The 15,796-nt window shown below is 48.0% G+C and overlaps 1 protein-coding gene across 3 annotated transcripts in view; it reads left to right on the forward strand.

Moving 5' to 3' along the window:
• bicdl1 (BICD family like cargo adaptor 1) overlaps window positions 1-15,796 on the forward strand; it is a 20,134-nt gene continuing 4,338 nt past the window's right edge. The window contains exons 1-8 of one of the 3 annotated variants that reach the window (XM_030104864.1): window positions 1-507; window positions 2,814-3,029; window positions 9,705-9,821; window positions 11,116-11,127; window positions 12,596-12,742; window positions 12,810-12,989; window positions 13,074-13,292; window positions 14,181-14,324. In XM_030104864.1, the coding sequence (XP_029960724.1) occupies window positions 100-507; window positions 2,814-3,029; window positions 9,705-9,821; window positions 11,116-11,127; window positions 12,596-12,742; window positions 12,810-12,989; window positions 13,074-13,292; window positions 14,181-14,324 (1,443 nt within the window). In that variant the 5' untranslated portion in view covers window positions 1-99. The remainder of the gene's footprint in view (window positions 508-2,813; window positions 3,030-9,704; window positions 9,822-11,115; window positions 11,128-12,595; window positions 12,743-12,809; window positions 12,990-13,073; window positions 13,293-14,180; window positions 14,325-15,796) is intronic. The other 2 variants (XR_003932559.1, XM_030104865.1) reach the window with 2 other exon arrangements.

The following is a 15,796-nucleotide window of genomic DNA, read 5'->3' on the forward strand; positions in this document are numbered from 1 at the left end:
GGCCGGTCCGGCCCGCCCAGCCCAGCCGGAGCAGGGTGGGTTCACCCGGAGTGAGCGAGCAGAAGACCCATCCGTCCGCTTCTCCTCCGCCGGGCGGCGATGTCCGCGTTCTGCCTCGACCTGCAGACGGTTTCAGCACCACTGGAGCTGGACAGCGACTGCATGGAGCCCCGGGCCAGCCCCGCCGCCCAGGAGCCCGGCGGCGGCGGCGGCGGAGGCGGCGGCGGCTTCCAGGGTCACCCGCTGCGGCACGCCGGCTCCGGAGGCCTCGGCATGGCCTTGGAGGAGGAACTGGCCATGCTCGCCGGGGAGCGGGGCGCCGAGGAGGAGCTGCCCGACCTGGAGGCGCCCGCGGCGGGGCACAGCGCGGACTTACTGTCGCTCTTCCGTCAAAAGGAAAAAGACTTGGTTTTAGCTGCTAAACTCGGCAAAGCGTTGCTGGAGAGAAACCAAGACTTGACCAAGCAATATGAGAAAATGCACAAAGATCTCAACGAGAAACTAGAGGTAAATCACTAACTGGGAGAAAAAGTTTTATTATATTTCTGTTATGTCCTTAAAATAGCTCTAGGCCTCTGCAATTAAAAAGAAAAAAAACCCTCAGGGGGACCATAAGAAAAGCTGATTACTGTTTGACTGCACATGTGAGCTTTAAGACGAGAGGAAAGTTGCACAAACTAATTAAAAGTGGCTGCTCATTGCAGTCTACAGTAGATGCAACATTGAGTTCCTTCCAGCTCTGATTGTTATTGTTGTCTCTCTACCATGTCTGACTCAAGCCAACACGTGGCCCGAGAACAGGCAGAAAGACTAATCCTGTGGACCAGGACGACTGTACCTACTGTACATCTGCTCAGCCCTCTGATCATCAGGAGGGAAATAAGCTGCCTCTCCTCCTCACTGCTGACAGCACTTGTTTTTATCAGGGGGGGTCTTGTTTTGATTATCTCCGATCCCCCTTTTTCTGCCTGCATTTATCCAGAGATGAAAACACACAGATGCCAGCTGCTTCAGGATTGGACTTAACCATAACAACAACCCCCCCACCTCCATCCAAGCTGGCAGCGGCTGGTGGTGCAGTGCATCTGTCCACCAGTCATTGGCATCCAGAGAATTGAAAGGAGCAAGCTGCAATTTAAACTGTCACTCTGTGAGCGAGAGAGCCACGAAGTCTTCAGTCTCAGGATTATACGCCTGCAGCACATTCAACTGGTGTTTTCATTTCATACAAGTTAGGACTTTCCTGAACTTTCTGGAACAAAACTCTTTACAATCTTAAATCTTTGCAGAAGTTAAAGTTATTTATTATATAAAAGTTAAAAGTTTAACAATTCCAAGCCAGCAAACCGTATCTGTATATTTCTGCTAGACTGATTACATCCACAAACAGAAGACAGTATTCCGACTCCCATTCATTGTATTCATAAAGTTCTCAAAAGACCAAAATATAAGAGGAAGCAGGCAAGAAAATGGAGAGCTTCAGCAGGAGGAGGAGGAGACTGCTGAATGTGATGTTTGATGATGGAGATGATGAAACATGCTCCCAATCCAAGGTCCTTCTCAAAGAAATGCAGCATAATGACCAGAAATCATTTCAGAGGACTACATTTACTTTATATTATGGAACATTTCAGCTGAATAATCTGTACTTCTTGCTGTGCAATTTCAAAATGACCTATTTACCATGGTGTTAATGTGAGTAAGCCTTTCTGACACCAAACATTTGTGAGGCACACCACAAAAGATGAGTGTGTATACAAAGAATTATTAAAAAAGACTAAATGAAGAGGGAAGTGACACCGGGAGAAAAGATACAGGCCAATCTATGATCTTATTAAGAGAAAACAACAAAATACTCAGAAAACATCACTAAAAAAGGGAATTTCTGGTCCAGTTATTTTGGAACTTTTATCTGTTGCATACTGCTAATCAGCATTTAGTATGTTGATTACTGAAAGTCTTCCCTGCCAAAAACTGTTTATAAAATGACCCCACCAACACAAGCAACATAACAAGTACAACACCAAGACCAGGAGAATCTGGTCTGAGACCAGGACCAGGAGATGATGGGCTGGGAGTCATGACGCTCTGGAATTAATCATTGTTCTTATTGGCGATGGGTTAGACGGTGAAATGAAATCCACGATCCCTGACAGTGGACCATCAAAGAACGACAACGAAAACAACATTAAATGTTCAAACAGATGAAAAATGTGAGGATGTGAGCTCTGAGCAGGAGAAACGCTCCTCTCTGCTGGGCTGTTTGTGAGGCAGATGCACGGCAGCAACATGTTTCCACTCTGTGACCTTTCTGACAGAAATGTTTGAAGCTGTGGGCCTGAAGATCTGAGCCAGACGACAGAAATGTCCCTCTGTGGCCAGGATTGACTTTACTCCCAATAATTTAGCTGAAGCCTCTGCAGTTTTTCCACCATTTATGTTTTCAACTGACTGTTTTCATTCATTAATTGCAAGAATCACTGTCATCATATCAAGACTAATTTCAATTTCATCTATTGGAAAATGAAACAGAAAAAAAGAAATTAACTCATTGTGGAACAAGACAAAAACTGTTATTGAAACTATTCAAAATTTCAACAATGTGCCTTCTAACTCAGCAGATTTTTAACCGTTTGTAATGAAATGTTTGCAGTTGTCGACTAAAAAACCAAAACAGTTAACAGAAGTAGTCATTTTCAGGGCTGCATGGCTTTTTATCACTTGTCACTGAGTTTCATTCAGTTAATGTGAGCGTTTTGTGCAAACAGAAGTGGGTTTTCACGGCTTTCTCTCCTGACTGTTCACCGCTGCAGCACTTGGAGCAGGAAAAGCACGAGCTTCGGCGGCGTATGGAAAGTCGGGAGGGGGAGTGGGAGGGCCGCGTGGCCGAGCTGGAGACGGACGTCCAGCAGCTGCAGGGCGAGCTGGAGCGCCAGCAGGTCCAGCTCCGAGAGGCGGACCGCGACAGGACCAAGGCCGTCAGCGAGCTCTCCGAGCAGAACCACAGGCTGCTGGAGCAACTCAGTAGGGTGAGGAGCGGCGTCCCTGTGAGAGAGAGAGTGTGTGTGTGTGTGTGTGTGTGTGTGTGTGTGTGTGTGTGAGATCTACTGCTTCAGGCTGGCCGGGCCAGTACAGGGAGGATTTAATTAGTCTGGGCTTTGAGTCAGCGCGTCACGTGGTCCTAATGCTGCTTCAGATGCCCTTCCAACCTACTGAGGAACGCTTCTTACAGACATGTCAGCGGGTGCAGCCCGAGTGGAGGCGGCTCCTCCGCCCGGCCTCGGGGCCGCTCGCCGCGGACCCAGTTCGCCTGGATGACCTGACATAAGGTGCTCAGCCATGTGGGCACTCATCAGACCCACCTCCCTTCAGACTTATGCTAACTCATCAATATAAATGTGCAGCTTCTGCTTCTTGAGGTGAATTATTCAGACGGACTGGACTGCATACTTATGCAACGGCGCTCTGCATACCGACAGGTAATCTGAGTGCAGTGATCATGATGAGCAGAGGAGAGTGTTTCCTGGACCTGTGTGACTGGAGGGGACGGACTGAGGGTGCTGAGGTTTGGAGCTGCAGCTGATTAATCCTCTGTAAGGAGCTCAGTCAGTACAACACCTCAATCTGTCCGGTCCTAACCAAAACAGTCCGGCTCAGGGCCAGTTCAGCCCTGTGCTACTCAATTCAGCATCTTCATGTCAGACTTTATCACGGACAGAATGAAGTCGGGTCAGGTGAAAGGAGAAAGTTTTTATTTTTCATGAAAAGTTTCAGTGGAAATTGAACTGTGATTAAGCTGATGTAAAGTCCAAACATTTAGAGATAAAGTCAAAATTAGAGAAGACATTACTTTTTTTTAAAAGCGTTAAGTGACGTTAAGCAGGTTACGTGAAGCACTGCGCTGACACTGCAGACTGTAAAGTCGTCAGAGGTGACGTAGCATCGGCACAGAGGCTGCGGAGGCGGTTCAAGGCAGCGCATAACCTGGCATAAGTATCGGTACCACGGGTTGGTACTCGTACCCGACCTTTAATAAAGAGGTATCGGTGCATCCGTCCTCGTCATTCTGAGAAAGTTCTTGTTTATGTGACTTTACTCTCCATAGAAACCGTAGCCGTCCCTCACTGAGAGGCGGTTTGGGTTGGTTTGGTCCAGTCCTGAGCCGCCGCAGCGTCTGATTTCTCAGCTGTTATGTCACCGGGCTGAGCTGAGCTGCACCACGTCACTCCGGCTCTCCGGTAAACACCTGTATCACCTGGGCGGTAACTCTTTAAAGGGTTTAAAGAGCGCAGTGACAGCAGCCGGTGCGTGTTTCGATGCCCCACAGCCGCACACACAGAGCCAGCCGGGCCTGCGCCGCCGCTATGATAACCTCGTCGGCCGCGCTGCCTGTGACAACCGACACGCCGGTGTTCGGCGTGTCCGCCTCCCGGGACAGACGTGATCCGCTGCCAGGCGCCCGGAGCTCCGGCAGGAGCAGCAGTGATTCATTCTCTCTGCTCTCCCTCTGATCTTGATCAGATTAGCTCGGCCCCAACGCCATCATCACATCGCAATCACAGACTTTGTCGCATTGGTCAGTTTCTGCTGCAAAAGCAGACTCTTAACATAATTAAAGTTGATTTAATTTAAGTGAAACCGGCTGCGGGAAATCTATAAAGCTACTCGCTGGAAGTGGTTTGCGTTTTCGGGGAGTGCAGCAGATCCTGTGGTCTTTGCGGCCCGAGTGAAATTCATGAGAGCTAATTGAAGGTATCGATCCAGATCTCATGATTCAGTGCGCCGGGCAGACAGAGGCAGACCTGCTGGGTAATAGAAGGAATGAGGTCAGCCACAGCGCTCCACGCTGCCCCCCTCCTCTTATTCTAGTCCTTTCTTCTCTTTCTCTCCATCTCCGTTCGAGCTCATTACTAAGCAATGAGCTGTGACTAAATAATATTAACTGTTTACAGCGAGGGATGAATGGAGCCGATGTTAGAAGACCCCCGAGGAATCCCCGAGGCGGCGAGGCCACGGGAGGAGAGCTATTTTCATCTGGCCTCCATGTCTCTCGTCAGAGTTAACCCTTTAGACGAAGCGTCTTTATTGTGATAAAAGTAGGTCTTTAAAGCCCTCCTGCTAACATGGCGCGGAGGAGAGAGTGCGCTGAACATTCAGCTGCTGCTTTCTGCAGAAAAACATAATTACAGAAGTTAAAAAGTTATCGATCCTGTAATTATTTATAAAGTCCGCAATAAAGGGAAAAAAAAACGCTGACTACTAGCTAAATAAAGATGTTCATACAACTTTTTATCATTTAGCCTACATTGTAGCATTTAGCATGCTTTATATAATGTAATTGGAAATTTGTCTGACAGTTTAAATCAACTGATTACAAGAAGAGATACAGACTGAGAATACAGAAGTATTTCTTAAAGTAAACCCCTCCCATACAGATTAGTAGAAATATTAAAAGCAGTCCCGTCTGGGATCTGCACTGCACTTTATTTGTCTCCAAACACACCGACCTTGAGAATGGAGGACGCTTCGTGGGAAGTGATGTAAGTCATGGGCTGGAATACGGCGCTGACGGGATTAGCTATAATCCCAGCTAATAGTCTTACCATATGCATTTGGTCAATGAACCGAAACAGCTCCAATCCACACTCTGCTTAATTAATAACAGCAGGTAGCTTCATTTCTTTGACGGACATGATGATATTGAAATGTGGTTCCAAGTTCTCCCCCCTCATCCTGGACCTGGTTGAAACCCTTCCCCCAAATGGTAGCTTCACATATGTGCATTTCTGACTGTTTTATTCAAGATCCATTGAATGTCTGATTTCCAGGTTGAACACTCCTGTTCTAGGTGATTGAACTTCAGCGAATGTTGAAGAAACAGCGGTGTGTGTGCTGCTCTGGGCGTGTCTTGATTGTCGGGATGGACAATCTCCCGGGCTCTAATCAGATCAGAGGGGAGCGGTCGGAGGAGACCTTTGTGTAATGACGTTAGCAGGCGTGCTGAGGAAGACTGAGGAAGGCCGAGAGCACACACTGTACGGCTGTGGTCACCTCCTCGCTCAGCCCTGACAATTAAACACTCACAGCGGCCTCCAGTGACTCAGCAAACAGCTCACCTGGGGAACGAGCAGGATGCATTCTGGGTAGAGGGTAAGCGGCAGCCCCAGAAGTCTAGACAAGGTGTCGCTCGGTGAAAACACCAGAAGCATCGGAACTGCAAAAGTCCCGGCTCTACCAATCCCCACGTCTCTGCCGGTTGCCATGACAACCAGAGTGACATGCAAATGGAAGGCTCCGTGTGTCGTTACCATGGGAATGCGCTCTGCAGATAGTCTGCTGTGAGGCTGTGTCACTGAACCAGGACCTCCCGTTCCAGACTGAAGCAGGAGTCATGCCGCTGAGAAACAACCGCTCAGTTTAAAACACCTTTCTGAAACACCTCGACGCCCAAACCCTCCATCCAGACTGGAGATGGTCTTGAAGTGAATCAGCAGGACCGTGGCGGCAGTGCCTTATCTCCTCTGATAAGCGAGCAAAAAGCCTCTAAAGTAGCACATGTCTCTGTTCGGCCCTACTTCGCTGCCCTGGATTCCGTCGCAGCAGACTGATACCCCCCCTCCCCGTTTGTCCCGCTGATAAAGCCTGATCTGGGATCTGAGGAATTTATGCACAGATTAAGCGACGGTCTGCAAGTCGGCGGTCGACTCCGCGGTTTTCTGACACAGTTCTGGCGGCTCGTCGGGGGCCAGTGGGTCAGACGTCACGCCGTCCGCTGACCGCACATCTGTTTCCTCACAGGGCAGCAGCAGGCCAGTGCAGCTGCTGCTCACTAAACCACATCTGGATGCCGCTGCTCATGTATGAAGGCCGGAAATGTCCTGCACTGCTCGCAAGTCCACTAGAGGCAATTTACAAGACAACGTTTCAAATAAAAAAAAACATCGGTTTTGCATTTTAATTTCAGAAACTAACATGAGTTTAGAGAGAACATGCAAACACCACATAGAAAAGCCTCCAAATCTGGAGTTAATAGGGATTTTCTCGCCGTGAGGCGAGCATGCAAGCTACTGCACCACTCTGCAGCTGGTTATTTCACTTTTGTTTGGCAGTCCTGTTTTTTTTTTCCTTTAATTTTATTCTCAATCTGCAGAATCTGCCTTGGTTTCATTTCTGTGAGAGTTTCTCCTTCTGGAACGCCGTCGCTAGTCTTGTTTTCGCTCATTTTAATGAGATTATGATGTGGAAAGGTGTTTCTGCAGGCTTGTTGTTTAGTTATCAAGCTGCATGTAATCTGAATTAATAGTTGGAGGTGAGCCGAGGACGAGGAAAACATTTAACTGACTTGTATTTCTTTTGTGAGGTGCAGCGGTTCGTACTGTTGCTTCCTTTTTGAGATTGTGTTGCAAACAATAAGCAGAAATCTTTGGTCGTATTTTCTGTATTCTCACTTGAAGAGACGTCAATGGCTGTTGGGTTGTACGGGAATCATTCATATCAACTGTCACAGGTTTGCACTTCAGCTTAATATGAAGCACATCGAGTGTTTGAATATTATTATTTTTAAACTTTGTCATGATATAATGGAACAGTGTACCTTCAGGAAATCCCTGGTTCGACTCTGGGCTGACTGTTTGGTGTATCTGATCCTGACTGGTAACTCTATAAATGTGTGTTTGCCCTGTGACGGACTGGCTGTGTCGAGTTGTGTGTCTTTCTGTGTCAATGAGCAGGCAGGTCGATGTGTTGACGGTTTAGCAGGCACTTCCTGTGTTTGCACTGAAACCGTCTGAGTTCTCTGTTGTTAGTTACAGTGAGTGAGACAGCTGAGAGTCTCCTGTAAAGACTCCCAGCAGGACAGAAGTGGGCCACGCGGCCGCGGCAGTGTGCAGCGCCACCTGCAGGCTCCTGCTCGTCCTGGAAGCGTCTTGACTTTCATCTACCGTCCACACGGCGATAACAAGACGAACTTGTTAAAAAACAGGGATCATCTGAGCTGGGATTTCTGCCGTCTGCTCCGTGTCGAGGAGGGATTAGCTGCTTTTTTGGGATTTTCCTGTTGCCATGGCAGTGATGATAAAGCGAGCAGCAGCTTCCCGAGAGCGGCGTTATGGTAATGATCCTCGGAGGCTGCGTGTGGCCTGATCCCACCTGTCCAATAAGCTCCAGCGAGTCTGCTGCTGCCTCCCGATCGCACTCGAACACCGAGCGCATCATTTCCACTGCAGGCGATTAACATGGGGCATGACTTCTGGGTGAAATTACGCAGCACTTACAGGAACCGACTGCAGAAGGCTGATTTACAGCACATCATAACACTGTGGGAGTGCACAGCGGACCTCAGTGTGTTAGTGTGAGTCTGTGTGTGTGTGTGTTGCACAGTGAGTCACCATCGAGACGGCAACAGACTAACGAGCTGCTGTGCAGTCTTTTTATTTATCAGACACTCCAACTTCACTTGGAAAAATAACAGAAGGAGGATTTGACTGAAGGAGGTGGGAAGAAACACACACTGCGGTTCTGACCTCAACCTTTCCCCGCCTGACTCACTGAAAGAATGCTGGATGGAGTTAACCTGAATTATCCTCCGATACCCCTCCATCCAACAGGCTCAGCATCTGCACCGAGCCCCGGTCAGCAGTAAACACACACACTCCCAAACTCACTCTTACTGGCTGTTTAGACTCAAATTCCAGGGATTTTCAAAGGTGGAAACTTTGCATGGAAATTTATGGGAATAAACCAGAAATGTACTCAAAACAAATTCAGCTCTTAATAGGGAGCTCTTGAGGAAAACATAATTTAGTATCATCCTGACTAAAAGAACCAGATTTCATGCGAGTACAGTTAAATATCTGTGTTACTGGTCGATCACATGGAGCCAGCACGCCACAGCTGACTGCAGAGGGGTTGACCACAGTGACTTATGAGCCCAGAGCACAAGACTGTTGAAGTCACACATGGATTAATAATGTTTATCAAATATGGAACAGGCAAGTGAACACTCAAAACAAGCAGTTCCGAACTTATACTAGGGAAAAACAAACATAAATGAAGTTAAATTCATGCAGATTAGAATCTTGCAAGCCTTGGTTCTTGTGTTTTGCACTCGATCCTTTCAAGGCTGATTCATTATTTCAGCTGTCCCTCACATTTTCAGTGGAATCACCGCTTTTCTTTGTGTGGCACCGAGCGTCCCAACATCAAAACACAGAGAACAGACAGTCTTTTGTGCGTGTGTACACACATCAGTGTGTAAAGACACCAAAACCACATAAAAGATACAACCAGATGAAACAGACAACAAAGGGAGGCCTTACAGGGTGTGTGTGTGTGTGTGTGTGTGTGTGTGTGTGTGTGTGTGTGTGTGTCGGGGGTCCCCTACTGGATGTGAAGACTGGCACAGAGGAAGTATTGCCGTTCCGTCTCCGGGTTCTTCAATCATGTTTAATCTGAGTTCATTCCCAAGCCCTGCACCTGTACCTTGTATTTACACTTTTATCTGCCCTTCAGCTGAACTGAAAGACGTGTGTGTGTGTGTGTGTGTGTGTGTGTGTGTGTGTGTGTGTGTGTGTGTGTGTGTGTGTGTGTGTGTGTGTGTGTGTGTGTGTGTGTGTGTGTGTGTGTGTGTGTGTGTGTGTGTGTGTGCGTGCGTGCGTGCGCTGTTGAAGTCCAAGCGTTTGACCCCGGGTCTCGTCCTTGTCCAGGCTGCAGAGGTGGAGAGGCAGCTGTCCACTCAGGTCCATTCATTACGGGATGACTTCAGGGAGAAGAGCATGTCTACCAGCCAGCACATGACCCGACTGGAGACTCTGCAGGCGGAGGTACGTCCCCGTCCCCCCGCTCAGCCGCCGGACTGACCTGTGCTCTGGTCACTCAAAGGAATGAGTGCGTTTGACGAAACTGCTGCTCAGCCAGGAGCCAAAAGGTGAAAGACAGCATGAGGGGGGGTCAAAGTGAGACTGTGGTGCACTGATACCGATACCAGTGTCGGGTTCCACATTGTGTGTGTGGACTGTGAGTTAAGCTTTATGGCTGCATCAGTGCATCCTGACAATTTATTTTACTATGATAAACATATAGAAAATTGGCACATTCAGACGTTTGGTGGCGTCGGGGCAGGAGTTAGCTGGTTTGATAGCTATCAAGACTGAAATAGGCACACGGCTCTCCACACTGAGCATCTCAACATGACTGTGGATATCGATATTTGTGAGTCAGTAATATTTATTAGTGTGTACTTGGATCTTTGTGTCACCTCGGTTTCAGACAGGCCTCTCCGTCTGCTGGATTTCTCAGGGATTCCTCTTAAACCCAGACTCTGTTTGCCTTCAGTCTAGACGATCAAGCTCATCTCACCTGTTATTTGACTGGTTTGATAAATAATGGCTCAGGGTCCAGCAGTTACACAACAGAACAGATTAATTGAATTATTTTTTAAACTAAGCAAAAACAGCAGATCTTGTTAATCCTGCTATTAATACATTTATGTGAGGAATTATTTATATTACATTAGTATAAAGTTTCACTTTAAAGTCTCTTTAGAGATGATTTCAGCGAGAAAACTCCCTCTCAAGACGTTTCAGCTGTTTTCCTCCCAGCATGCTGTTCGCATCTCCACTGACACGCCGGATCAGGCTTCTGTGACCCTTCCCTTCAAAACAGGACATTTTATCACTTTCCAGCAAACGACAGTCTCCTTAAGTCACAAGACACGTTAAATTGTAAAAGACAGCTACATTAATGACTTTGACAATTCACATGTTTAGCCTATTTTAAGCGTTTCTATTTTTTCTTTCTCATCATTTTTTTCACCATATTAACAGTTTGAACTGTTTTAGCTCCACTCTGAAAAGGTTTCAAACAAAAAAAAAAAAAAAAAAGTTAACCAGATGTAACTTGTAATGTTACATATGAGTTTCAAAAAGCTCTGGAGAGCCAGTAAGAGGAAGTGAAGCGCCACAGGTGGCTGCAGAGCTGCGTGTTTCAGACCTCAGGACTGGATAGACGTGGGGTTTCTTTCTCACTGGATCTTTTCTCGCGTTGAGCGGCCTGTAACCTGTGTCTCTCCTCACCCTCCCCTCATCCCGTCACCTTCCCTCCCTCTGACTGGAGCAGCAAGGGCTAGAAGTGAGTGCTTTTCCCTTCACCGTCTCTCAGCCTGCATGCTGCATGTGGCCAAAGGACCGGATCAGAGTATACAACAGAATTTCATAAAGTTCTCACCGTATGGACTACTTTCATCTGATCGGAGGTTTCTGAATGAGACAGGAAGAGAACCAAGTCTTTTTGCATGAAATGTGGTCATGGTGTTTCACTGTGAGCATGTGCATGTTTTTCTTTATTTCACCTTCATGTCGTCAGATAAATCATTTAAGGGGTAGTTATGTACAGTGACTTGCTGGAGACACAAAGAAATATAGACATACATCCAACAAAGCCCTGTCATGCAGTCTTAAAAGAAAGGAGACTAAAAAAAGAGGATCAGTTTCAATTGATCAAGACGTGGTTTTATGATCATTTCATGCAGAAAACTGATCAATGTTAAAGTGCTCGAACTCAAAGGGAGGTTTTCCACATTCCCTCCAGCAATCCCTGTTTCCTGAAGTGAAGTCTTCCGAGCCTGAGACGTGTTGTGATGTCCCGTGGCGTATGAGTGGCTGGAATGAGCGCCGGCGCTCCGCATCCTCCCGCTGCTTCTCTCCAAAGCCGTGGAGAAAACTCCCAGACTGCAGAGCCTGCGCTATAGCTGGGCGAACATTCTACCAATCTATATTTAGCAGAGACACTGCAATGTCTGGGTGCTCCCACTTTTCCCAGGCTTTGCCTCCATGTGTGCATGACTAACGGCTTTTCGGGTGCGTCTGCATGCAGTCGGAGACCACGGCGGTCCAAAAATACCCACAATCCTGCACATGTGGAGGTAACAACAAGGGATCCTGTGCTGTGAAGTAGGTTAGCAGATGTAGGTCAGAGGCAGGAGGGATAAAACTGAACATGAGCTGATGTTTGTTTAATGGGAAAAGCTGCTTAAGCTGCCGCAAGAGCAAAAACAGCTCATGAGGAATACGCCGCTGTACTGCAGGGGTGTCAAACGTACGGCTCACGGGTCCAATCTGGGTCTAATCTCTGAATTTCTGAAAACGTGCATGCCTGTGAGCTGCAGATATCGTCCAGTCTGGGGAGTGTCAGGCTTGTTTATGTTAGTTTTTTTTAGAAAAAGAGCACTAAATGTGAATCAGGTTCAGTTCAGCCGGGGTGAAATGAGGGTGTGTGAAGCAGGTTTGACACTCTAAGTCAGTGGAAGGCCGGCGCAGCGGCACTGTGAGGAGGGAGCTGATATCGAGCACGGTGTCGATCTTCAAGTATCACCAAAACATTCCTGAAGCCGAGGGTGGCAGGTAACGCCTACGCCCGTGCTAGGCAACTCGCATTCTTCAGGCCAGTGGGAGTACCGTTTAATCTTGTGTAAGAGCCCAGCTCGCCTCAGAGTCAGCGAAACCACGAACGCCAACCTTCCATCCAGCCGCTCGTCGTCCATCCGACCGCCCCGACGTTGGTCCTGCCTTTATGTGACCGGCGCTGTTCCACCCGTCAGATTAAGATGCTGTCGGAGAGGAAGATGGAGCTGGAGCGGCGGGTGCACACCATGCTGGAGGAGAACGAGCTGCTGCAGAACACGGTGGACGACCTCCGCGAGAGGACGCTGGTGCTGGAGAAGCAGTGCCACGAGAAGGACATCCAGGTACGCGCCGCGCGAGCAGCACAGATCCGGGTTTAACAGAAACACTGATGATGTGTTTGCGGTCCAGCTGCGGCAGAGCCAGCTGGAGCTGCAGGAGGTGCAGCTGTCCCACCGGCAGCTGAGCGCCCGGCTGGAGGAGCTGACGGAGGAGCACAGCCTGCAGACCCTCACCCCCCACCCGTCCAGCCTGCTGTGTGAGATCGAGCAGAGCATGGAGCAGGAGGAGCAGGAGCAGGAGCGGGAGCAGGTACCACATGCTGCTTTTTTAGTTGCGTTGGGAGGCTCGGCTCCGCCCACTTTACCGACACTCTGCCCGACCGGGCCATTTCAGCTGCGTCTTCAGCTGTGGGAGGCGTACTGCGAGGTGCGCTCGCTCTGCTCGCACCTGCGAGGGAACGACGTGACGGACTCGGCGCTGTCCACAGACTCTTCCATGGACGAGTCCTCGGAGACGTCTTCAGCCAAGGATGTGCCTACCGGGAGCCTCCACACCGGCCTGCTGGAGCTGCGGAGGCTCACGCAGAACCTGCTGGACGGCAACGAGTCCACGGTAAGGAGCAGCGCGCTGCACAGACGGATCCATGACGCCATGACTACTTTATTTTTTTTCTCCAGTAGAACTCGCTCTCCATCACCATTCGTCACTCATCACTCCTGAAAATCCACCCAGGAAATATCCCGTTGTGTTAATATTGCCATGTGTTTTCTCCTCCTGGTGGCGCGTTGAAGTGAGCGTGAACAACCTGCTGAAAAATACAGGTTGTAACGACTCGCCAAGTCTGCGGCGAGCGTTGCTGCAGCCACTCACGTCAAACGAAAGCAGCCAAACGGACACTTACAATCAGTGTCAAATCTTTTGTAGTTTTAGAATGAGCAATTTGTAAAACTCATGCACACAGGGAAAACATGTAAACTCCACACAGAAAAGCTCCCGATTCCAGACTCCAACCAGAGAAATCCATGCTGTGTTAAAAGAAATCTTCGTATCATTAAAGAACCAACTCATCTCAGTCTGTCGGAGTTTCTGTTTCTGTCGTTACCATGGAAACAGACTTTTCTTGAAACAATGCAAAAATGATTCGTTTTCACCTGAAACATTGTGTCTTCTAATGTTTCAGGAAGTCTGGCACTGAGCAGAATTTCTACTTGAAACTTGTTTTCTGACAGAGAACCTCAAAGGACACCGGCAGGTGTTTCGATAGAGGGATTTTATTTTAGACACTGAATCCTAGTATCTGCAGTGTGAAAGATTCACACCGGCTCTGTCAAGTTTGGACTGGATTCATTCAGGAAAACAGGACAGAGAGCAGCTGTCAGGGTTTCAAACCTACAAGAAGCACCTTGTTCAGGGAGGTTTGGCTTAGACTGATCAAGATGAGTGTGTGTGTGTGTGTGTGTGTGTGTGTGTGTGTGTGTGTGTGTGTGTGTGTGTTGACAGGGCTCGCGGCGCAGTGACGAGGAGGCTCTGGAGGAGCAGGTGAGGAAGCTGGGAGAGGATCTGAGGGAGGTCAGAGAGCTGTACGAATCCGAGCAGGACAAAACCCGCAGCCACCAAGACGAGCTGCTTCAGCTGCACAACCAGGTACCAGCTTCGGTAACGCAGTCCCACTTGGACACACACACACACACACACACACGTATTTCTATCCTTGTGGGGACCTTCCATTGACTCCCATTCATGTCTAGCCCCTAACCCTGACCCTTACCCTAACCCTAACCCACACCACAACAAAGCCTAACCCTAAAGAAATGTTTTTGCACTTTTACTTTTTTCAGTAACAACAACATGGTCAAGAAAACACTGTTTGTCCTTATTAGGACCAGAAAAAGGTCCCCACAAGGCACGTCGTTCCACGTTTTGCTATCCTTGTGGGGACATTTGGCCCCAACAAGGATAGAAATACGAGAACACACACACACACACACACACACACACACACACACATACACACACACACAAGCTGGGTCCAACAGCTTTACTCTGGCTTCTCAAAAAAAAAAAAAAAAATCCAAACTGAGCATGTTGTTTTAATTAAACTGTGCTCATGTCTAAGAATAACTGCTGGACGGCCCAGAGAAGCAGATTCCGGGTCTCATTAGTGTGTCAGTGTGAGCTGGACATATTTTTTCTGTAATATAGGACAGTCTGAAGCTGCAGGACGGCTCCTTCTCTCCTCTGGGTTGAAAATGACACCCTGCACAATTTACTCAAAACAAGCCACACACAGACAGACACACACACACACACACACACACACACACAGAGCCATCCTGAGGGAGATTAAATTGCGGTCCTGGAGAGACAACAGTCTCAGCAATATTAGCCTCAGTATCTCCAACACTGAGTTATGAAAAGTTTAATCTCATCAGACTTCCTGCAGAGCTTCATAATGTCACATTCAGTCATTGGATTCTGCTGTGCTGAAGCACGAGATATAAAAACACCGGAGGACTATAACCGAACCCTTCAGGACCAGGGTGAGACACCCCAGCTCCTTTAGCAGCAGTTATCCCACCATCTACTGACCTGTTAGAAACACACAGCTTCATTCAGGTCACAGTGTTGTTCTGTTCCCTACTGTCCAGTAGTGTGACGTCCATGCAGAGAGGAAAACAATAAGCAATGAGGTTTCTGTTCCTTCCAGAAAATGTACATTGACTTCCTTCCACTTCCTGCAGAGGTTCTTCAAAGTTAACCTGTGATTACGACTCACTATAAATTTAATGTGACTGCTGGTGCCTCCGTTAAGGTCTCCATTAAGAAGAGCATAAAAATTTAGTATCTTTCTGTTAATTTGTAATGGGAATAAACACATTTCCTGTGGTCACTCGCCACTGTAAAAGAATCAGGTAGCTCCAAGAGTTTATGACAACAAAGTGGGCAGAAGAAACAATAATAATAATAAACGACACAATTCACTGTGAGGTGCAATATTTGGTTGGTCCTTCAATTCGACATATAACCTTCTGAATCAGTTCTCAACTTTAAACTCAACCAGGAGCACAGGAGGCCAGCCTCACTGCTCATCCACACAGGGTCGACATTTAAACTCA

The sequence above is a fragment of the Salarias fasciatus genome, chromosome 12 (genome assembly GCF_902148845.1).
Source record: "Salarias fasciatus chromosome 12, fSalaFa1.1, whole genome shotgun sequence".
In the NCBI taxonomy this organism is placed as follows: Eukaryota; Metazoa; Chordata; class Actinopteri; order Blenniiformes; family Blenniidae; genus Salarias; species Salarias fasciatus.